The sequence below is a fragment of the Chelonoidis abingdonii genome, chromosome 19, assembly GCF_003597395.2.
Source record: "Chelonoidis abingdonii isolate Lonesome George chromosome 19, CheloAbing_2.0, whole genome shotgun sequence".
NCBI lineage: Eukaryota > Metazoa > Chordata > Testudines > Testudinidae > Chelonoidis > Chelonoidis abingdonii.
This window is the reverse complement of record NC_133787.1, coordinates 40,251,964-40,276,381: the sequence shown is the minus strand read 5'-3', so window position 1 is coordinate 40,276,381 and position 24,418 is coordinate 40,251,964. Positions and strand designations below refer to the sequence as shown.

At 50.9% G+C, this 24,418-nt stretch overlaps 1 protein-coding gene across 3 annotated transcripts; it reads right to left on the bottom strand.

The window, feature by feature from the left end:
* On the bottom strand, window positions 1–22,398 carry TCF25 (TCF25 ribosome quality control complex subunit). 3 transcript variants are annotated; one of them, XM_075073696.1, is made up of 16 exons: window positions 22,324–22,398; window positions 20,454–20,574; window positions 18,235–18,300; window positions 16,940–17,022; window positions 16,228–16,358; window positions 13,637–13,736; window positions 11,893–11,986; window positions 11,040–11,132; window positions 9,739–9,844; window positions 9,180–9,339; window positions 7,683–7,770; window positions 6,904–7,062; window positions 4,031–4,121; window positions 3,248–3,327; window positions 1,712–1,784; window positions 1–245 (listed from the first exon to the last, which is right to left on the bottom strand). In XM_075073696.1, the coding sequence occupies exons 2-16, from the start codon at window positions 20,534–20,536 to the stop codon at window positions 84–86; spliced, it is 1,569 nt and encodes a 522-aa protein (XP_074929797.1). In that variant the 5' UTR covers window positions 20,537–20,574; window positions 22,324–22,398; the 3' UTR covers window positions 1–83. The 3 variants fall into 3 exon arrangements, with proteins under 3 accessions (XP_074929797.1, XP_032627291.2, XP_074929796.1); XM_032771400.2 differs by having other exon boundaries at window positions 20,454–20,578; window positions 22,324–22,392; XM_075073695.1 differs by lacking the exon at window positions 22,324–22,398 and adding an exon at window positions 20,997–21,106 and having other exon boundaries at window positions 20,454–20,627.
* Between the last annotated feature and the right edge of the window lie 2,020 nt (window positions 22,399–24,418).

Genomic DNA, 24,418 nt, shown 5'->3' with positions numbered 1-24,418 from the left:
TCTGTGTGACTCTTTATTACGTTGGCGGTGCAATCAGGAACATAATTACGTAGCATGGCGTGGGGATGGGGCTTGGTCTGGTTTCAGTCCCAGTCTGCTTCTCCATCGGGGTTTTCGTCTCGCGGAGGCTCCTGGAACTGGATATTCGCCAGCATGTCCCGCATGGCTGCCATTAGCCTGTTCACACCCTGGTTTAGATCCTGCCCAGCTCCAGCCTCTTCAGCTCCATCTTGTCTGACCTCCCCCTGCAACGCAGCGCAAGGCACATAGTGAGAACAGGGAGACCGACAGCCCCCAGTGCTGAACTGCTCAAAATGGCTTGGCCTTTAAACCCACAAGAATCAGGGCATTCATATTTCAGGCTGCCCTGGGGTACAAGATCAGTGAATGACTTGCACTATGAGTCAATCATTTCAGATGTGCACTTGACCCCTGGGCAGCTTTTGAGAAAGAGAGTGTCAGAATTTTAGACCACTTAGGGAAAGCAAGCACGGTCAAAGCACAGGCCTGTGAATCAGGAGATGTGATGTCTATTTCTGAATGACAAGTCATTTCCCCTCTCTGTGTCTCAGTTTCCCCCATCTGAGCATGAGGGAGGACAAATGTTGTGAGCTTTGCTCTATAATGGTTATGAAGCACTGAGGAAGCGCTTTGAAGTCACAAGGTATTACAGCAACTGCTATAGTTAAGGGAGCAAAGCTCGTTTTTATAAACTCACTTTCATGCACCGAACGTTCCCGAAATGGTGCACAGTTCCTTCCGCTAGTTTAATTACATGGTGGTTAAAAAAAGGGACCATTCAGCTTCAGAAAGGGAGCTGCTGTCTTCCCCCAACTGCAGGCAACTAATTGATATGGTGGAACTCAAACACCCAGCCTGGCCTATGAATAGTTACCACCGAGACTGGCCTCTGCTAGTTTTTAATATAAAAAGCATCTGAACACACAGGAGCGAGCGTGCAGTTACATTCTGTCGTAAATTCAGCACTGAAATCTGGATGCAGCATCCACACGTAAGACGCTAGTTACAGCTATTCACATGCTCTGCCACCAAAGCGGTAAGATCTATCAGCTGAACAGTTCTGGATTTTGCTTCAAAAACCCAAGCAATTCTATAGAATTAGTGCAGCTTGCAGTTAAAATTTCAACATGAACAGAGACTCGGCTTCCTTGTTTCTCGGATTAGATGGTAGTTATGCTGCTAACATGACTGCGGCTGTGGCACCCAGCTTTCCTGGTGAATGGAAGCAGTCTGTCTTTAAATGATTCTCTTCTGAATACTCTCTTCACCAGCCACAGGGAGGAGAATGCTTGGATGCACTGAAGGAAAAGAAGATTCCCACACATGTTCTGTATGCACACAGACCTTACAAAGGGTGGGAACTCGAACTGCTGCCTTCAGATTTAACTGACTGACACAAGACATTAAACGTAGCTGTTACAGGATACATTGGATGAAAAGGCTTTTTGCAACTTAGGAAGACAAGTCCTTTCCCAGGTCAAAATCCTCCCCGTGTTTGTATCTGAGAACACAGACTGAACTACATTCTGAAATTGTGTGTTTAACTGTGGTAGTTACACATGCAACCTCCAACTTACAGCGCAACGGGTTGCTTGCATGTACAATACAACACCGGGTAGGAAGGTTCGGTGTGGAATTCCATGCACATGCTAGAACACGTGTGCAGCAGTTATAGATTCATTTAACATACCTGTAAGGTAAAATCTGGCAACAATGATCGAAAGAAGAGAGATAAAGTGCTTTCACTGGATGGCTGAGTCATCCTAGAAAAGAAAAACCCAAACAATCCCATTCAGTGAAACAAAAGACAGTTGTATTTGACTCTCCCACACTCATCCCAGCCTTGCACGAAGACCCCCAACTCCTGTACAATCGCATATTGTTCTTTAGCAATGTACAGTTTTGCGTCAGCCCAGCGCCAGGTTGGGGTAGAGTTATCTGAAGCAAAATGCTGGAGATTCACCTTTGTCTGGACTCCATCACCCCCAGTTTAGCGAGTCTCCACTCAAGGCAGAAGCATTTCCACAGGGGTGCAGGCTGCGGTCAGATTCCTGCAACCTTTGCAACGTGCATGATCCCAGCCAGCCAGCCGTCATGGCATCTAGCCTAAACCCCACCCGGAGGGGATCCCTGCCTCATTCAAAGAGCTCGATGCAAAGTGACATTTTGAAGCAATGCTAATACTGACAGGTTTTAGTTTAGCAGCCGTTATCCGCAAAAAGAACAGGAGTACTTGTGGCACCTTAGAGACTAACAGATTTATTTGGGCATAAGCTTTCGTGGGCTACAGCCCACTTCATCGGATGCATGGAGCGGAAAATACAGTAGGAAGATATAGGTAGATACAGATATCCGTATCTTCCCACTGTCAGGGCTGGTGCAACCATTTAGGCGACCCAGGCAGTCGCCTAAGGCACTGGCATTTGGGGGGCGCCATTTTCTTTGGCAGTGGTCAGATCTTCGGCTGCCTCGGTTGCTGCCAGCATTTAGGCGGAGGGAGCTGGGGCAGAGGAGCACGGGGAGGGCTGCCTGCAGCAAGTAAGCGGGGGGGCGGCACGCAGGGGAACTCCCCACCCCAGCTCACCCCTGCCCCGCCTCCTCCCCGAGCACGCCGTGGCTGCTTCACTTCTCTGTGCTGCAAGCCTGGAAGGCGGGAGAAGTGAAGCAGCCACAGCGTGCTCGGGGTGCTCATGCTCATAGCAGGGGTGAGCTGAGGTGTGTGGGGGGGCACCTCAGCGCGGGGGATGGGGAGCTGCTGCAAGGGGGGCACCTCAGGCGGGAAGGACGCAAGGTAGAAGTTTCGCCTAGAGCACAAGACATCCTTGCACCGGCCCTGCCTACTGTATTTCACTCCATGCATCCGAAGAAGTGGGCTGTAGCCCACGAAAGCTTATGCTCAAATACATGTGTTAGTCTCGAAGGTGCCACAAGTACCCCTGTTCTGTTTGCTAATACTGAGTGGCCTCTGCAGACTGTCTCAGATGGTGACCCAGAGTCAGCTACCACCCCACAAAAGTGGGAAGACACAACCCCTGTTTGTATGGTTCATATACCTCATTGAGCGCTGTAGGTCAAACTAATGGTTCCACTGTTCTCAGATGGAGAAAGATTTAACTCCAAGCCCTGAGAATGTTTCGTTAGCGTCCATCCCACTGTGTGGCTGGGCACTTATTAAAGCAAACAGCTGGGCTATGCAGACAGACATGAATCTGAAGTGGAGAAGTACCTTTCTGGTCTTGTATAGGAAGTGATGGAATCCAAGGGAGGTAGGGGGTCAAACCCCATTACGGGCTGGGATGTCATTTCCTTGAAAAAGAGGGAGGAAAATCAGACCTGTCAGAACACTGCTACCTTCTCACGCCTGCTGTCTAACGGAGCACCAGTGTCACGCGGCAGGGGCAGAGAAGCACACAACTGTCCTAGGACAATAAGTCCCCGCTGGCACACAGCCCCATGTAGCATTAAAACCATCACAGCAGCCTTGTCATGGCCCCAGTTGTCCCTAGGCATAGCAGGACAAGTCTGGTTAGTGTCCCAGGACATCACGTGCTGCTGTATGCGTGGATGGTACCTTAGTAACAAATTAAAAAATATCCACACAACCAAACATTCCCATTCCCAGCCCTGGGACGAGGCACTCTGAGCGAACACGCATCAATGCCTTGGTGCAATGGGCCGAGGCGTTTCCACTACTATTCGTTTGTGACACTATTAAGCCTGGAACCTATTTTCAGCTTGGCTTTCCCCTCGCCTGCTGCAGCACTCTGCCTGGCCCAGAACAGCCAGCAACCAAAGGAGGGGTTCTCTGTGGGTGCCCCAAAGGCAGTGAAGCAGTGGGGAAGGCAGTGACGTACAATAGACCACAGGAGGAGGTGCTATGTCAGTCTCTGTTGAAGAGCCCCACTGGGCTTGGTCTGACATGGCCGGGGGGCAGGCGGGGGGCAAAGGGAGCACCTGGGGGGCTGTGAAGCACGTGTGACACTGGACACAATGCCCCATTTTTACTCACCAGGGGCAATGCTGCCGTGGCTTCTTTCAGCTCTGAGAGGATCACATGGCGAGAGATGTTTCTGGGGGCGCTCTGGTACCGCACCTTGCGCCTAAGGGCAGACAGGGAAGGGTCTCACTGATGCACCCCACAACACACTACAGCACTGATGAGGTTTGCATTCCCTGGTGGCAGCATTAGCTTCAGCCCAGTCTCCTATGGGATGTGCCGTGCTGATCAGCCCCTCCTTCGCCTGGCATTCAGTGGCTGCCCATGCGCCGGTGAGAGCGGTCAGAGCGCCCGGGTAGTGCTCTCCTGCGGGCCCACCACACCAAGGCTAGGTCTACACTGGCGGAGGAGGGTCAACCTAAGATACACAACTTCAGCTACGCAAATAGCGTAGCTCAGGGTTTCTCAAACTGGGGGTCAGGACCCCTCAGGGGGATCGTGAGCTGTCAGCCTCCACCCCGAACCCCGCTTTGCCTCTAGCATTTACAATGGCGTTAAGTACATAAACAAGTGTTTTTAACGAATAAGGGGGGGGGGTCGCACTCAGAGGCTTGCTGTGGGAAAGGGGTCACCAATACAGAAGTCTGAGCACTCCTGCCCGTAGCTGAAGTCAGTGTATCTTACGTCGATTTACCTGGCCATGAGCACGGGGGCAAGTTGACTGCTGCCGCTCCCCCGTCAACTCCGCTTCCACCTCTCGCCGCGGTGGAGTTCCGGAGTCGACGGCAGAGCGATCGGGGATTGATTTTATCGCATCTACACTAGATTGATAAATCGATCCCCGACAGATCAATCACTACCTGCCGACCCGGTGGGTAGTGTAGACGTACCCCAAGGGATCCAAGCAGCCTCGAAGGAATGCTGCTGAGATCCCCAAACAGCCCCAGCCCCCTACTGCATTCCACAGACCTGGCAAGCCAATTCCTACTTCAAAGTGCTCACCTCATCCACACCTCACCCGCCTCTGCCTCTCAGGTCAGTCTGTGATGAGCACATCCCTGCCCTCAGCAGTGTGACAAGGTCAGAGCTCCCCTCAACTGGCCTGGTCATTCCCTGCCAAGGGGGGAGCGGCCTACACAGATAGTCTTTGCTAGTAGGAAATGAACCTGAAAAGCAGGTGGATTCCAAGACCCTGCTGACAGCCAGGGCAGAGTGAGGAAAGCAAAGAATGGGACCTTCTACCGGACCACAAATACAGTAATTCTCAAACTGTGGGTTTTAATGGGATCACTAGGGCTGGCTTAGACTTGCTGAGGCCCGAGGACTTCAACCCTGGGCAGCGGGGCTCAACTTACAGGCCCCCCGGCCTGGGCTGAAGCCCTTGGGCTTTGGCCACCCTGTCCAGAGCGATGGGGCTTTGGTTCCCCCACACAAGGCACTGGGGCTTGGGTGGGCTCAGGCTTCGGTTCCCCCTCCTAGGGTTGTATAGTAATTTTTGTTGTCACGGTGCAATGATGTTTGAGAATCCCTGACTCGCAGCTCACCTCCATGCTGGCTCCTATCTCACTAAGACTCCACCTTCCTGGCCCCAAAGCTTTTCCCACCAGTGGGAGCACCTGCAGAAGCAACTGGGCCAAGTGCATAAAATGGGGCCATCCCTCCCCCAGACCCAGACCGTCAGGGGAAGATGGTCCCACCCCTGCCGACCCTGGAGGGCACTAGGACCCAGGGGGTGTTCTCCTCTGCCTTCACTTCTCTTTCCCTTCAGCTGACCACTCTAATTAACCCCACACAAATCAGGGATCCTAGAGGCCATTGACTGCTTACTCTGCCTGCACATACTCCTTCCCACCCCCGGGGTCTGTCTGGGGTTTGTGGTTGCAGACTTTTCAGGACAAGGACTGGCTGCTCCAGTGTTTGTCCAGCGTCTCGGATAAGGGGCCCCCCTTCTTAGTTGACCACAGGCACCACTGTAATAAACACGTTTAATAACACAAGTGCAATGCAGCTTTGTTTGTCCAACAAGATGTACAGCTGTCAGCTCTGGAGAAGTGCACTTCCAGCATGACGACACACAGCTGCCTACAGGCTAATGCTGGGACACTGGGGATCCAGACAAACATCTGTACAGCTCAAAGGATTTATACCTCTGCAACACATGCTACCCCTAATGGGGGATGGGGTGAGGGGGGGAAGAACTTCCTCTTTGGTAAAGGGTGCTTTAACCCGCAGCAGTATGTGATGGTTGGGAAGCAGCCCAGGGAATCCCGACGGGACAGAGAAACGAGCCATTCTGTGGCGTTCATGCTGAAATTTGTAATGACACTGGGCAGCTCACTCGTGCACTGCATACACAGTACAAAAGTAGCCTGACAGCACTGGGCTATCAACGCCAGTACCTCAGTCTCACTGTTGAGACAGACTAGGGACAAGGTAAGTTCCACTCATTCTGCAAACGAGGCACAATCTAGCCTGAAACTGCTGCAGGTAAGTGGGAATAACAGCTGTGAGGGAGAGAGAAGCCATGAGACCAAGGCTTGGGTTGGTTGGGGGTCAGTGAAAGGGGAAGAGAACTAAACTGTGGGAGGCCAAAAGGTGGAGGACATGCCTGACTCCAGAACAGCAGCCCCCTTGGCTATCAGCAGTTTGGCACAGAACTCCTTCACAGCTCAGAGGCAAGTTCCAAGGGGCGCAGGGAACAGCACCTTATCCCTGGCGTGGTTAGATCCAGACTGATTGTGCAGTGCAGTTCTACATGCCAGACTGCATGCAGCATACTGGGCCTGGCCGGGAAATGCCTGGGATAGGGTCCAAGACCAACAAGGCTCTTTTATCGAGATCTAGATCCCCCCTCATCAGAGCATCTCAGTGCCTCCATCTCTAACGTCGAAGGTTCTAGGTTATCTGGTACGGAAGGGCGGTCGGCCTCAGCCAACTGTACTCACTTCTGTGCAAACTCCTCCACCACTGGCTCACTCGTGTCCACCCTCCGTAACACTTCATGGACATTGGTTTCCAGCCAGGCCATGATGGCAGGGTCCTTCCACAGGGAGTGAGTCCTTCCTACGTACAGGGAGACCAGCTGGTTCAAGGCAGGAGGCTGGCTGTGGGACACTGAGTGTTAGAATACAGCAGGCACTGCTCACCCCAGCCCACACCGAGGCCTGTCTCAGATTCTCACACTGAACAATGAGCTGCAATCTCCCACGGCTGCTGTTTGCACCAGCCTCCACCAGCTTATTGTGTCTCGAACGACTGAGTGGTATTCCCAAAACAGCCCAGACAGGGGGAGAGTGAGAAAATCCCTCACCTTTCCCTGAGCTCCAGGCAGTCAGAAGATCACAGGGCACAGAACCCCCTGAGCCAGACAAGGACCAGGAGGAGACAGCCTGCCCAGGTCACATGCACACACTAGTGTCTGCTGCAGCAGGGACAGACACTTGCAAGGTCCAAGATGAACTTATGGCCTACCTATATTAAGCTGGGTGTTTCTACTGGGCACTATCTATCTGTCTGGGTTCTCCTATGGGTCCCCATCAGCCTGCTATCCAAGTGCCTCCCATGAGCAAACAGCCCTCTCTCCCCCTCCCACTCCCTGATGGGACAAGCAACCCTTCTCTTCTCAGTTCCTGGAAATGCAGACAGCAGAATGAGCTGAGAAACCTGCCAGAGCTGCAAGGTGAAGCTTTGATTCCTTCTCTTGAAAAGCTTGGGCAGATCTTACCTTATCTGAGCTTGGAGTCCAAAAAAAGAATGTGAAGTGACCCTAGAGTCTGGCTGCACGCTACAGTGATCCAGCAACGGCATGAGAACTGCAAGAGAAAATCAGTGATGCCTTCACCACAGACAGGGACTGCCAGAGCTATCAGGTCACCAGTGCGGTGGTTGCAAAGAGCTCCTAGAACTGGGACAAAGGCCAGCCAGGGAAAGCAAGTGCTTTCCTAGAATCAGGCCATGTCTACACTACAGGGCAAAGCCAATCTAAGCTGCGCAATCTGAGTTACGTGAGTCTCCCATCAATGCCCCTTACTCTTCTCATTCAGTGGAGTACAGGAGTCGATGGGAGAGTGATCTGCAGGCAATTTAGTGGGTCGTCACTAGACCCGCTAAATAGACCGCTAACGCATCAATCGCCGTGCGGCCATCCCTCGGTAAGTGTAAACAAGGTCTCAAGCACCAGACACAGGAAGAAGATGATTTCCAATTTTATGGCTGAAGATTTTGTTGTATATTTTATTATATTTAACAGACAGCAGAAATAGGACCTTTGTTCACACAGCATGCTACCTCTGCTACGTAACATGTTTCAAGGTTTTTTTTAAAATCACTGTCCAGAGCTTTGCATAAGCATTTAATAAAATGCCAATAGGAACAAGGTACAGTGTTGTGGAATTAACAAGTTCAAAGGCTGGCAGTGAATACAGGTTTTATTTTCATCCTCATGATCAGGAGCAGAAAAGATGGGTTATGTCAAGAGTCAACACAAACTGGACCCCTTTGTTCAGGGAGAGCTGGATATTCCTGCCTAAGGCAAATCAGTTCTCGTAACTACGTCCCTTCCTGGCCCAGAGGCACTACATGGCTCGTCTCTGGGACGGAAGCATCAGCTAGATGAAAGTGACAGTGATAGAAGCCACATACAGAGCATCTAAAGTGTAATGGTGCCTCGGAGGGAGAACAGAAATAAAGAGCAGACAGTAAATCTGCTCTGCTTGGATCAAAGCATCTTCCTGTGATGACTCAGAATCTGTGCCCCTTCCTCCCAACCTGTGTGCATGTGATGTGTATGTTTATACATGGGGGAGAGGCACCGAGCGCTGTGCAAGCTAGGAGGAGAATAGCATAGAGGTAGGGAGAAGACATGGACAGTTACTGACCCCTTTCTAACGTACTGAAGGCTGAGGGTGCCAAATATTGCCCATAAAGTTCTACAGTCTTGGAATAGCCCCACTGCCATATGATGCATGTGGCATAAGGCCACGTTCGCCGTTAGCTGGGACTCACCACTTGCACTAAAGGCTTAACATGCAGCACTCCACCTTGAGCTGAGTGACTGTGCTGCACTGCATCTGACAGCCACATCCCTGTACTGAGAAGGGGCAGTGCCATCTGCTCCATTATAGGAATACAAAGTCTGCCTTCAGTCACTGAGAATTAGGCCATTGTTTTTGTGGATAAATCCTAAACCAAACATTCTGGGGCTGTCTGCCACCACACTTACTGCTCGGGAACATGATCAGTGCATGCTGGAGAAGGTGGGCAGCTCTCTCCCGTGCCTGGCTTAGCTCCGCTTCTGAGAGCTCTTCCTGCTGGCTCAGAAGGAAATACGCCAGCGGAACCGAGAAGGCAAAGTTTGGGAGCTGGGACAAGTTCCGGTGACCCTGAAGACGAAAGACAGATTTCCCAAGCAATGATAACATGGTGTTAGTCCCAAGACTGCTAGGTTACACTCCTGTGGGTGCCACTTCTCACTGCTTAACTTCTGGAGAATTACTTCCCGTTCTGTGCCTCAGTGTGCACATGTGTACAAATGGACAAAGTGATACCAAATTCACACAATTGCTTATACAGCACTCAGAAGCCCCGGTTCAAGAGAGCCAAGCCTGGTATCTTATGGTACATTCCAGTCGGTGTCTGCAGTTCTGGTACAAGCGCCCTGGCCCTCTCCCCCATGGTGCAGCTGCCTTCCCTTCTCAGCCCAGCGCTCACAGAGACAGGTCACCGAAGGGTGTGGAGCCTCAGGAATCTGCTCCTGCCAGGGGAGCCTGCTGCCAACTCACCTCCCACTCTTGGAACATGCGAGTCAGGAATGCGTATTCTCTAGCTCGGAGCGACAGCAAATCAATTAGCAGCAGTACACACAGCGGGTCATTCTCCGGATCAAGGCTAGGAGAGGGGGAAGGGACGAACCAGAAGAGCAGCATTACAAAAGCTCACAGTAGAGTTACTTGCTCAAAATCAGACCGGACTGCTGGGTTAAGACTCAACCTGCTATCCCCACAAACTGGTCAGAGTTTGTGGGATGGCGCCAATGAGGGAAGGACAACCACTGCCACATGGCAGGACGATAAGGCCACTCAGACAAGGCAGCGTCTAGCCAGGGCTGGGAAGCACAGGGCCAGGCAAATACAGAATAAGCCTATGGGCCTAGAGGGGGACAGAGGGATCCTGCCCAAAAGGGAGTCCAAGCTGCCTGCAGTGAAAGTACAGGTACAGAGCACAATTTTCCGGTAAATGCTAAAGGTGAGGTGTAAACTGCTCTGCTCAACCTCTGTGTTTCTCAACGACCGGTCTGTGGACCAGTCCCAGTCCTGAGATCTCCTTGACGCAGTTTAGGAAGGCAGCAAGCCAGTCCCTGGTATCAAAAAGACTGCGAAACACTGAACTAGTTCAACTCCAGCTATTGAACCTGAAGCAGGAAGTAATTCAGGGACATTCTATGCCCTGTTATGCAGGTCAGCCTAGATGATCACAAAGGTCCCTTCTGGCCTCAGAAGCTATGGAACAGCCAAGTGTGCCGATTGTCTCAGAGTCCAGAGACAGCCCGGGCAGCTGGCAGAGTCACACCCAACCCCCATCTCTGGTTCCTGCATGGGGGTGATGTGCACCTTCCATGGAAGCTCACTGTTAGCGGCCAGAAGGCCGAGCACTCAGTCAGGGCAGACTGTAGCCAGACTCATGGGTAGCCCATTGGGACCTTGATCTGATTACCCAGGCCACAGGGCGGAACATCAGCCACAGCCTGCACTGAACTCCATGGCCATGCCTGGGCTACCCAGCCTCCCTCCATCTTTTCAAAAGCAGCAGCAGAGCAGTGAGGCAGGAGAAATTCCTTTCTGCCCAATACCTGCCCCCATGGAACCGCTCAGACACTGTCTACACCACGGCCTTTGGGTACTGATGGACTTGCAATGGTGGGAAATTTTACCAAGCCTGGTGCAGACAAGGCCCATGCAGTGTTCAGAGCCTGCACTATGGGCAACCAGAAATCTCACCTCCAGCCCAATGGGGATGCCGTATGGTTTCTGCACACACTCCCTCAATGGAACCCAAACCAGAAGGACCCATCCCTGCTCTTTACCTCAGGATAAGTTTGCAGAACTCCAGGGCAGTACGGGGACAGCCTCTCTTCTCCAGGAAGATCATGTGTTTGAAGAGAGACAGGTAGAAAGCTCTGCAAAGGCCAAAGCAGAAACATGCTGAAAAATACATGGGTGGAAAAGAAGCACATCACCCTGCTAATTCTGAACAGGGGAAACAGTGGGCCTGAACCGTGCTGCCCAGGATGCCAAGGGCAGATCTATGTATCTGGTTCTAGCACAAGACTTCCAGGCAGGAATGAGGACAGCCAGGTCCTGACTCCTCTTTCCAGGAACTGGTCCATGTCTCCGTCTTGAGTTGCTGGTTTGTACTGAATGGCATGAGCTGGGGGATCCTAACTCAGGCTGTACTCCCTAGGAAGAAACTTTAGCGTGTGGATGTTACAGAGCTGGGGCCAGGGGATCTGGAAGACAGGAGAGGGAGTCAGTGATTCTGTTCCAATTTGACTGCACAGGCTTACAACAGACATGCATCTCATCCACAGCAGCTGCCACAAGTGCCTCATGGCTTTCAAGTTACAGATGTTGGCGAGCTGCATGGGTGGGTGGGTGCTAATGTCAGAGTTGGAGAAGCACCTGAATTGTGACAAAAAGAAGTCTGATATCAAATTGGAACTGAAATCACAAGCAAATTCAAGGTACTCAGGGGCAAGCAGCTTCTGCACCCATCTGCTGTTTCCTGACGGATTTCCTGCCCAGGTGCAGAAGCTGGGGCTCTGATTAGCTGGACATTAGATGAGGGTGAACAGCACACTCAGAACCACCTCTAGGCTGAATCTCATTTCCCCATCCCAACACCACAAACAGAAGAGAGAGGGGCTGGGAAGTCCCCACCTGTTCTCGGGTCTCCGGTAATCAAGCCTGCAGGTTCCACTGGTGAGACTGAACACAGGGTGAAACGCACACTCCAGACTGTACAGCGCTCGCTCTGCACACAACACAAGCATTATTAGGGGCACCGCCACACCTCATCCCCACTTTCCAATCCGACAGTCAAATCCAGCCCCCAGACACCACTGACAAATGGCTGCTCGGAGCCTACAGCCCATGGACCATGCTGTCTGCGTTTCCTAGCAAGCGCCACAGCCACACCAATGACTAGCTTGGCAATCTCAGCACAGACCCAGTTACTCAAGCAGAACACGTCCTCCCGGCTGGATCTGTGCTGTACAGAGGACTGTGGGCAAGCCACCTTTCCCCAGTTCTATGTTTTGGGTAATAAGATTTTGAACAAAAATTCATCAGGAGGAGGCCTGGGCTCAGGGCTCAAGGATGAGCCAGCTGCACAGCTATCTTGGGATTCAAAAGTACAGATTCTGTTCTAGCTTGTGGGGCCTGACATCGCCTCCATCCGATACCTTCCAATCGGCAGCAACCCAGTGCTGGTTTCCCAGCACTGCCCCGGCTCACCACTGACTGTCGTTATGTGCATGTGTCAGGCTCTGCGGCTAACACCCAGCGCTCTCTTTTCCACAAGCATCCCAGGACCAGACAGAGTCCCCAACGTACTCTCAGAGGCACACATGGACCTTCAGTTATTGCCCCTTTCTGAGGTTCGGTTTTATTGGTAACAGGACAGCAGAGCAGAGAACTCAGTATAAGCTGCCTCCCTGAGCTTCCCGTCTAAGAGCTCCTCTGTCGTCGCTGGACCTGCCTACCAGCATGACTCAGCAGTGACCCTGACTCCCATGGCAGGGTCTCGGCACACTGACCTTGCATTCCTAACGAAGGGCTTAGAACTGGCACCATTACACTCCAGAAACATGCTAAGATCAGATGTGCTTCCCAGGGCTCAACCCATACAGATCCACTAGCTTCAGGCCAGAACCCAGGAGCGTTGCTGGACCCTCTGACCTTTTGACAGCTACATTTTCTATCTACTGAAAATCACAATCCAGCCTCCTCAGAGCTTTCTGGAGAGGCTGGTCCTCCAAGAGTCCCCCTTCACCCTCTGCCATCTTCACAGGTCTCTGTCTGATCAAACCCTGCTCCTCCAACTCACCAGCACCCACCTGGGATATGACTGAGTGACAGGCTGGTGTGCTGCAGATTCACATCCTGGCTTGCTGCACACTAACTAGTCATGTAGACAAGCTCTATGCGGGTGTGAAGAGTCAGGTTCTAATGAGAAATGGTAATTACACTGCAGAGCTCAAATGCTATTTCCTACACTGGGTTCTTCCTATACAACTTCTAGCAGCAGGGGCTGAGCAGTTGTCCTCTGTCACACTGGGATATGGCAAGATGCCCTGAATTTCCTCACTCCCCAGTGAATGTAGGGAACTAGCTGGATGGCTCGTGGCTGAGTACTTGTGATGCTCAGCCACTGTTTGGGAAGAGCTGTATGAGCTAGGAGATAAGGAGAGATTGGCAGTCACAACCCCAGAGAGAAAAACTGGAAAGCCACAATCTCACCTACCTTGGCATAAGTAACCAAATCATAGACATCATAAGGAAATGTAGAGCCCCTCTCTCTCAGCTGCTGCAGCGCTAACCATGAGGACTGCCAAGGCACGCGGCAGTGCAGTCCCACGCCACCTGCCCACTGGCACACTTGTTTCTCACTCCCAGTTCTCACCTACAAAATCTCGGGCCATCTCCTGATCCTCCTGCATTCGACACACCTCACTGAGCTGCAGCAGCGAGTCCACATGGTATGGGTTCATCTGGAGCAAAAGCTATAAGCAGACAGAAGAAGTGGGCTGGGTCGGATTAAGTGTTTACACAACACGCTGCTTCTTTGTGCATGGGACTTTGGGAGTCACACACTGCAGGGGCAGCAGGATGGCAAATGCTGTGCAGTGACTTGGGAACCAGATAATTAATCTTATGGAGGTGTCAGTGAGGCTCAGCTGGTCGCACACCCGCCTCCAGGTTTGAAGGTAATGGGATCAGATCCCAGGCCATCACATGGCACTCAGTACTGATACTAGAGAAGGGTTGGGGTAGCCCCTTGAGACAGAACACACAACCCGTGTCCATCTCTGGGAGATGCCATTCTGCTTTTCACAAAGGGGGAAAAAGCCTAGTGTTCAGCCCAATTCCCACCTCGGTAGGATGTGAATGGTCACAGCTGCATGAATTATTGTTGGGCACATAACGGCTGCGGCGTTCGCCTAGACGCCCCTTACACACTCCTTGTTTTGAGCTCTCAGTGTTCTAGGTCCTCACATGGCCCCAGCTGCCATAGTAACAGAGTGCCCAGCGTCAATCCAATGGGAGAAATTTTTACAGGGTTCTCCTATGAAAGCCAGTTACTCCACTGCTGAGAACTGAAAAGTTTCACTATTAATAGGACCTACGCAAATAATGTTTTTTCTATGGGATTAGGTTAGATGCGGTGCCTAAGATTCTGCAGGCATCACAAATGTCACAGGTAAACAGAGATATTTTGGCATTATGAACCACCCCAGTCCTGTTAAATTTCACCTTGGTTCAGCTGAAAAGATGGAAGAGAAGAAAGCGGTAGGAAAGATACCTACCGTCCTGACTCTAAAGCGGCATTGGGCAATTGGAGGGTAGAGGACTAGAACATGTTACATGGCAGGCTCTGCACTGCTACATGGGAGACCCATATCTGACCCAGGCTCAGACTTCTTGCTCTCAAGTTGAGCACACCTAAGGAGGAAGTGCCTGGCACCATTTCCCAGTGATCCTGGGGGCTGGTTTTTAAGCAGAGTTGTCAAGCTCACGAGAACAGCCATTATGATCAGAGGACAGGGAAGGGAAGGGGGATGAAAACGAGGATCCATCAGGGAATCAGAAGGAACCTTATTTACTGGACAATGGCCCCTCTAAAAAAGTCTATTAAGCACATACATTTGTGCTCCTTTAGGGCAGGGGATTCAAAGAAAACATGTTTCAATTATAGTGCATGAGGGCCCAGAACACTTCCACTGTAATCTTGTTACTGTGTGCTATAAATGGTGCTATCTGCTTTAATTAGCTTGGACACACTCAATAACACTTCAATGCAGGGATTGTTCTGCTAACATACCCAGAGAAGGCTACACATTTTTTTCTTCCATACAGTTTAGTTTATAAACAAAATAGCTGTTATTTTAGACCCTGCCCTTAAAGGTCACTTTCGACTGTGCAGTATTTTTGACTTTCCCAGCTGAAGAGTGAAGACAACAGAGCTTTATTCGGGAGATCTGTTCTCAACGGCTACCTGAAATGAATGCTCCAGGCAGAGCCATCCACTCTCTTAATCACAGGGCCTCAACTCTGCCCAGGGACATGCTGGCAACTTGCCAGGAGCCCCCAGCCCACACCTCGTCTGCATGACCCGGAGCAGCGAGCAGCAGAGCTGTGGTCCAGGGAGATTACACAACTCACCAATTAATACTCCATCTTGAGCTGGGGTGGGCAAACTACAGCATGCGGGCCACATCCAATCCGCCAGCCGATTTAATCCGGCCCTCAAGCTCCCGGAAGCAGCGGCATTTTCCCCTCTGGCTCCTCCTACACGGAGGGGCAGCTAGGGGATTCCGCATGCTGCCCCCGCCCCAAGCGCTGCCCCCACAGCTCCCATTCACCAGGAACTATGGCCAATGGGAGCTGCAGGGGCAGTGGCTGCGGACAGGGCAGCGTGCAGAGACACCTGGCTGTGCCTCTGCATAGCAGCCAGAGAGGGGACTTGCCACTGCTTCTGGGAACTGCTTGAGGTAAGCACTGCCTGGAGCCTGCACCCCTGAGCCCCTCCCATGCCCCAAGCCCCTTCTCCAGCCCTGATCCCCCTCCCACCCTCCAAACCCCTCAGTCCCAGCCTGGATCAACCTCCTACACCCCAAACCCCTCATCCCCAGCCCCACCCCAGAGCCCTCACCCCCCGCCAGAACCCTCTCCCTCTCCTCTGCATCCCCAGCCCCAATTTCGTGAGCATTCATGGCCCGCCATACAATTTCCATACCCAGATGTGGCCCTTGGGCCAAAAAGTCGTTCCCCCCCCCCCCCCCGATCTTGAGCCGAGCTGCTGGCACACAGGAGACTATGTGTCCCAGCCTACAGTGCCAAGCTGCTTAGGTCAGTAAAATGAAGGCTGGGCCTTTTACTCATCACATCACACATCCACAATTAAGGTAACAGGGTGCAGGTGGCACTGGACAGTTCCACTGGCTGCACCTGGCCTGGCGGCTACGGTCTGGGCTTCCCTGTTTCATGACATACCGCAATATTGTTTGGGTCCAGAGACTCTACTGCATCCAGGAACCTGAATTGCACTTGCTGGTACTCTCGATGGTGCTCAAATGTGAAGTGCTGGACTCCTCTTCTTGTCTCCAGCAGCCTCATGGCAATGCCTAGGGGTGCATATGGACAGCCGTTGCTCCCTCAGGAAGAGAGAGGCAGCTTCTGCCAGGCAGCAAGAATCAGCTCTTCTCACTGTCCGCACAGAGTGGTAGCACTGGGGTGAAAGAAGCCTGTTCACATCACTGGGGCCACAACAGGACTGTTTTCAGACTAGCTATGCATTCAGAGCTCATTGAGGTGATTTCCCCCTTAAGGCAAATGCTTCCAAGTTCTTCCCCCCACCATTTCCAAAAATCCCAGCAGACTGGCCCTCCTGGTCATGCCTCTGATCAGCCAGCATGGCCATCCACAGGAAGACACTTGAGAGCCTTTGGAGGTCTCTTTGTAGTGGAGCAGGAGGGGCAAGCCCCAACACTGACAAACAGCGCTGCTTGCTCTAACAGTGGAGGGGAGCATGGCCTTGGCAACTTATACAACAGACTGCACTCTGCATAGTATCCAGGCACTAGTAATGGCCACGCCGGTGGACCCAGGAAGTGGAGGCATCTTTCAAACAGAGGGTTGGAAATCTGTGCTCCCATGGACTAGGCAGAGAGACTGACAGCTCACCCGAAAGCAGGGAAGAACTCGCCTGTTTTGCTGTAGCGTGGCCAGGTGTTCTTGGGAGTAGTAAGCCATGTGCTGCGAATGTACGGACGCTGCCTCTGCCGTAGCCTGTGGGAACCAAACACTACATCATAGCTTCTATTTACTGGATATACACTATGGCACAGGACCAAAGCTAAGCATGGGGATGGAAAGCGGATGATAGCTCTCTAGCACTTGGATTTGGGACAAACAGATCCAACATCTCATCTGACTGCAGCACTAGGAAATTAATCAAATCCCTCCACGGTCTTTTATCAAGTTGAACGTTCTCAGATGTCCCTTCGAGGCTCTGCATGGCTGCATGCCAGTTTCCACCTAGGCTTTGGTCTGTCAACCTCTCCGCTCCACTGATTCCCTTCCCCAGCTCCCACTTTCTGTCAATTTCTCTCCTGCCCCTGGAATAGTTTCCCACTCCCAGTTCACAGAACCATCCCCTGACTGTGGGTCCAATCCAACCTTCGCCCCAGGACCCATGCAGTGGGTCTCAAACTCCTGGTTGGACTCACAAGACGTTTATAGGATCAGTGATAAGGAGGAGCTAGGAAACCCCGGCTACCTTTCCAGGAACACAGCCAACCCTCTACACTTGGAAACATCTCCCTGTTCCCTTGCACTTGTCATCTCTGCTCTGCCTTCAACTTCCTTCTTAGTGAGCATCCTTCTTCCATAGAGCCCCTCAGAGATGGCGTCTCCAGCTATCACCACCATTGCTTTGAGCTTGCGCTCCTACTGTACTGCATATGTCTCAACCAGAGGGCAAACTCTTTGAAGCAGGGGTATCAGCTTCTCATTTGCAGGGACGGTGCCAATAATGACACCTGCACAAGTATAGCACATGCAGAGGAAACAGCTGGACAGCTTCCCTGGGTCTACAGCACACAAGTGTATCTGAGACCAGCTGCAGAGACTGGGCCACTCAGACCCCACCCCACAAAATTGCAGAAATTCTACAGCAGCAAGAACTGATAAAGAAAAATATGAGGGCCCCATAATGACACGGAACATGGATAGTGCTTTAGAAGTGCAGGTAACACTAATGGGGAGGAAAATCATGGAACAAAACCAAGGATGTGGTGTGACTCTGGATAAAGTCTTGCCTTCCTCCACCCAAACATCTAGTGTTTCACTTTAAAAAAAATTATTATTTCTGCCACCCTCAGGGTCACTTGTAAGTAAGAGAGGAGAAGGGTTGGAGGTACAATCAATGGTACCACTGGACATGGAGAGAGACTGACCCATGCTTTGAAAATATAGTTAATATTGCAACTCTGGTCTCACCTCTGATCACCAAGAACAGCCCGAGCCCCAAAGTACTTCTTCAGCTCAGTCTCCGGATTCAAGTTTCTGGAATATGTAAGATACAGGTGAGGAAAACCACCAAGAATTAATCCCAGAGCAAGCTTTTCTGAAGTAGCGTTCACCCATCTGACCAATACTGAAGTCGCCTGTTTTCAAACTCCCGCACTGATGCCCAGATCAGTGATCTGACACCCCAAAGCTAGGAACCATGCGAAGATGTTTCAAGATTCAGATTCAACCAGTTATTCTACAGGGATCACAGCCACATTTCAAAGACTATGTTCAGTCATGGACTAATACTGCTGCCCTCTCTAGGGCAACTGGTGTAATTAGTCTAAACTTTAGAGTAATTTACACTCTATAAAGCATCAGTAGAGAACCCTCTGTTCCAGGCTGCTTTATGGATACTTATGCTTGATCCTAAATAGAAAAACAAAGGACTCCAGGTTCCAAATTGTGTACACACTTTGGATTTAATTGCTGGAAACAGGCATCTATCAGACCTGGAGAACAAGTCCTCTATCCACACAGCAGATTCTGCATGGGCAAGCAACCCCACTGCCTGGAAGAGACACATGACATAGTAGTGCCTGAGTCAAATTACGAATTCTATCATGTTGTGTGTGTGGAAATGTTGGCACTGACTGCACCACCCTGGACACACCCAAAACCAACCCACAGTCCTGCATTCCAGCCAACTCCCTGCCCAGGAAAGGTGTGACACACCGGGCTGATGGACTAATACTATGGGGCAACAACTTGACTCCCCATGACTGGCTCATCCCCATTTCTACACAGAGGGTCAAGGGAGAGGGGCCAGCACCTGGTGGGTCTGTAGCTTCTCAGCCTGAGCACATGGCTCAGAGGGGCCCTAAGCACAGGGTACATCTGCTCTGCAGGGAGCTGACCAGCACCATACATAAGGACTTGCAGCAGAGAGAGAGGTCTGAGAAACCTTGGACTCAGCAAGGGTGAGCTCAGACCAGTGGAGAGGCATCTTAGGACTTTCATTGTTTTCCTAGATCTGTAACTCAAGTGTTTTAAGGGTGAAGTCACTGCAGCTACAAAACTCCCTGGGTAAGCTTGTGTGCTAAGCTGTCCTCCAAGGGATTCAACTCGAAGCCCAAGATGCCCACAGTTGGTCAGGGGAACTCTGAAGGAGTGTCAGTGACTGGGAGGGCTCAGCAGGTCTCAGACACTGGGTTCAGGCTCTAGAGAGTAGCACCCATGTCCCAAAGACAGGTGTCAGACAAGAGGTCAGAAGCTGGGAGCACGCCCAATGGTCCCAGGGCTAGGAACAGTGACTTGACTCCACTGACCCAGCTGGCTGGGAAGCACATGGGATCCAGTGATTGGATCCATCCACAACACGCTGGCGACTGTACAGTGGCGTATGGTAAGGTTGAGGCAGGACCCCTCTAGTATCTGAGGCCATTTCATTCCTCAGCTTTTTGTTGAGTTCAGTGGGTGAGCCAGTTTGGTGGTGGTCACATGTGGACAAGTTCACTGCTGGCGGTATTAGCTCTGTGAGGCCATGACGGTACCATACAGGCCCACGCAGAGGATGGACCATGCTGTGCTTGGCACAGAGGCTGTGTCTACGCTGCACTTTCATCAGTAAAACTTTTGTTGCTCGAGGGTGTGAAAAAACACACCCCTCTGGCCAACAAAAGCTTTACTGATGAAAAGCGCCTGTGCGGACAAATTTACTGCCCCTGGCTGGGGATGGTTTTAGTGTGTCACGGGAGACCTCTCTCCTGCCAACAAAGAGCAGCTCCACTGTGTGCCTTACAGCCGTGAGGCTTTAGTGGTATAGACGCAGCCTGAGTGTTGTTGGAATGAGGAGGGTTACAACCTGTCTGGATGCTGCTGCAAGGTATAAATTATCTGCCCAGTTTAATCTGGTTTTGGTGCTTTACCCTGCAAGGTTTCAGCAGCTCTTCAGAGGCGCCTCTGTACTGGGACGAGGAACACCAACAGCATTACCAATAACTCAGCCTCTCAACTGAAGCAACACGTGGTCAGATTAGAGCCGCCCTCACTTACCAACGCAGCAGCACCTTTCCAGCATGGTCCCAACTCGAAGCCAGAAAGAGCACTTTACAGCAAGACTCCAAAGCTCCCTTGGGACAGGAGTTCCCTACGCGCTCAGACCTCAGAGCAATGAGCAGAGAAAGACAGACAGTGATGCACATTACCTGTGCTCTACGTAGAGCAGAGGCCGACTGTCTGCGATTACACCACCCTTAGTTTCATACGACAGCCCACTGGAATCCTCCATTTTCTCCAGAATGCTGTCAATGTCTTCCAGGTCATCATCTTCCTTAAGGCACCATGCAAAGACATCACAATCATTAAAGCAGCAGAGAATCCTGTGGCACCTTATAGACTAACAGACGTTTTGGAGCGTGAGCTTTCGTGGGTGAATACCCACTTCGTCAGACGCAGGTAGTGGAAATTTCCAGGGGCAGGTATATATATGCTAGCAAGTAAGCTAGAGATAATGAGGTTAGTTCAGTCAGGGAGGGTGAAGCCCTGTTCTAGCAGTAGAGGTGTGAAAACCAAGGGAGGAGAAACTGGTTCTGTAATTGGCAAGTTCTCTTTGAAGTCTGGTCCTGAAGTTTTTCTGCTGCAGGATAGCCACCTTAAGGTCTGCTATAGTGTGGCCAGGGAGGTTGAAGTGCTCTCCTACAGGTTTTTGTATATTGCCATTCCTGATATCATTAAAGGACTGGTCTCACCCCAGCCCACATGAGAACACATCACTCCTGCCTTTTTGTATGAAGTCCCATTTTGGGCTGGCTGCTCGTCCCCATTTGCCTTGCTGTTCGTCCATTATGTGATGACTCATGCTATTTTCACAATCATTAGCCTTTGACTCAAGACTGGCTGTCGTGCTAAACCAAGTGCTCTAACTCTGTCACAAGTTATTGGGTTCAGTGCAGAAGTCACTGGGGGAGATTCTCTGGCCTGTGCTATGCAGGTCAGACTGGATGATCAGAATGGTCCCTCCTGGCCTTAGTGTTTACAAGTTTGAGTTTGTACTTTTTTAACCCTTGGCTGCCCCTCCCCAGTGATTTTATTTCCATGTTCTATATTTGTCTGATTTAGATTATAAGCTCTTGGGTTCCACAACTATCAAGTTTTTTAAAAACTCAAAAGCACCATGAAAAATTACAGTGCTACGTAAATATTGACTACTAACAACAGTCAGCCCTCAGCGCCTGTGCCAGACAAGAACACTGTCCTCTCCCCGAAGTACTGAGTACTGCAAGGATCACACCCAGTCCCTTGATGTCAATTACACAAACAATGCGTTGGACACACATGGGACAGGGCTCCTGATTCCGCCCAGAGCAAAGCCTACACATTTCCTTAGGAGGACACAGTTTAGTCAGACTCAAAATTTGTGCCCTTCCCCTATCCCAGCCACACACACATTCACCACCGCATGGACAGGACACTTGACAAGGACAAGTCCAAAAACCACTTGCTGGCACTATACTCGGCATCAGCCACCACTCTTGGTGGCGCTTTTGCTACTAGAAGTCAAACTGGCATGAATACAGTGATGGTAATGTGCCGCTATGCAGGGGATGAGTGCCCAGGCCTGGCAAGGAGAGAGGACAGCGCACCAGCGTTGCTCTCAAGTGAGCCCTCTTGCCAGTGACTGGAGCGCTGGCAGCTAGGGAGAGCAGTATCTGGCCCTGCCGAGCAGGAAGAGTCCATGTTCTGCAGGACCTGGGAGGATATGGGAAACAATAAAGGGAAGGGCATAAAAAGCAAGATCCCAGAGGATCCCCCCACACCACAAAAGTCAGTAAGATGGAAGATGCTGGTTTGAAGGTTCCAGCTTTAATAACCTGCAGCTGAGCTCTGAGGACATGAAGGCAGGCTATGAAATAGGAATCACAGCCTCCAAATAAATAAGTGCAACATACTACATAGCACTTTCTGTGCGTGGATCTCACAGCACTTCACAAAGGTGGGTGACCGCTGGTGGGGGCCTCCCGAGCCTGGAGAGAAGGAAGGGGGTGGGGCTGAATCCCAGATCTGAGGCAGACATACCGGAGTCTCGCCAGCTGCAGTTCTCTTGTTCTTCCGTTTCTTTTTTTTCTTCCGTGGCTTGTTAGCTGATACAGGCTATGGAGATAAATGCAACAGGTGCCAGTGAGTGCATGGGAGGGAGGCAGCAAGGAAGGTGGAGGTGGCATTTCCAACAGGAACACAGGCTGCCATGGGCTTGGCCTAGGAAAGAGCCATTCCTGACACACTTGAAACAAGGAACAAGATTAGGGAAGGGTGAGGGCAAGAGGTCACAAAACGCTTCAACCATCGATTCCTAGCCTTAAGGGGTCAAATGCAAACTGCAGTATTCTCATACCAGTGACTGGGACTGATTATTCAATACAAGATCAAGCAAGGAATATTTTAGTTTCTTCAGGATTGGAGGAAGTTGTTTTAACCTCCCTTTGTTCCCTCCAGTCTCGGTGGTAATTAACATTTCTTTTGTTTAGTCTTTCCGGGAATCTGAAAAATCACTCATTACCACAGAAACATACAGCTGGCTGAAAATATCACAGGTGATCTTGGCTCTCCACTCTGTCTAGGTACAACTACTTAGGCATGTGGTGCTACCTAGTCTTATCCAACAAGGCAGACAGGCGTACTCTTTTTCCCAAGGGACACAGAGCTAAAACTCAATCCCAGGATTACTGGCGCCACACAGATATTGCATCTGGAGATGTATCCACGGCTTAGGCAGCGCTCCACAACCACCACCTCTGAGAGATCATGTAGTTTTTGCAATTTGGAACTAACAACTAACTTGCCCCTTCTCTTGTGAGCTTCTCCCATCGCATACAACAGTGAGACTGCTTTCCATCTTCAAACATGACCCTGTTAATCCCCCTCTCTTTTCTTAAACTAAAACCAAAAATAACCCCCCCCCAACAACAAAGCACTACTGTCAAGCCCCCCAAAACCCAGTATTTAATCTGCATTCCCTTGTACCCCTTTGAAATCTTCATGTAATTCTGCGTACGTGCATCTTCAAAGCAAATGCTTCACTGTACTTTGTTAAGACAACAGACCCGTCCTTGTAAGCAACCCAACAACTAATTCATGCAATGGAGGGGAAAAGGACAATAATTTCTATTTCAAGCTACCAGGGATTTTTTTTCCCTTTCATACATTTTACACGAATTTAGTGCTCATGAAAATATCGGACTAGTAAGAATGGCACAAGCCACTTACCTCAGGTAACTACTACAGTAACTTTCTCTTCACAGCTGATCACCATATCCTGATCCAGGTATTCCACTGCTCTCCCAACAGACCACTCTGCCCAGGCACCTCACTCCCAACACAGCAATGCCCTGCTATCCCAACCCTAGACCTCACACCGTCAGTCAGGCCAGGTATGCAGGGCTTTGGGGAGGTGGACAGATGACATCTCAGTTGTAACCGGTATTTTCATTTGTTTGAATTCTGGTCCCCAGAGGTCACAGACTGATGCGCTAACCCAGTAAGGCACAGAGCTACCAGTGCCAACAAAGAGGGAGTAAAAAAACTCTTCATAATTATGATCAATCCCTAGCGGGTGTGGATATTGCTGAACATTCATAGGTACCTGCAGTTTGGTCACTGTCTGATCCTGCTGTTGAGTGTCTTCTCCAGCTCTCTGCCCATCACTCTCTGGCTCACCAGTTTCAGCTTCTTCATTGTTCCCTTGGCCATCTTGCACATTCAGTCTGGACTCTGCTTTCTCCTCCTTGCATCCTAGATCATCCTCCAATTCTTCATTAGTTATCTGTGCAGACAGGGGTACAAGGTTCAGGAATCTGGGGAGAACAGCGGGATGGATACTTGGATGAGTCTGCACTGTCTTGGCTCCCACCAGCACAAAGCTGCACACCAGGAGCAGGGATCTGTATTTTACTCACATTTACAGAAAGAGAGAGAAAAACCCTGCCAGTGTGACAGGAGCTAAAGTTGGCCATTCACCAGAAGCCTACAAGAAACCTGACAGCAGTCTGGCTGCTGGCGTGCTGAGATCAGAGCCTGTCATGCTCACCAAGGTTGTCTCCTTGTTTCCTTACTCCCTGTCTGCCTGTCCACCTGTTCTCTCTTGTCTCATCCAGGGGCCATGGTTCTGTTCTCA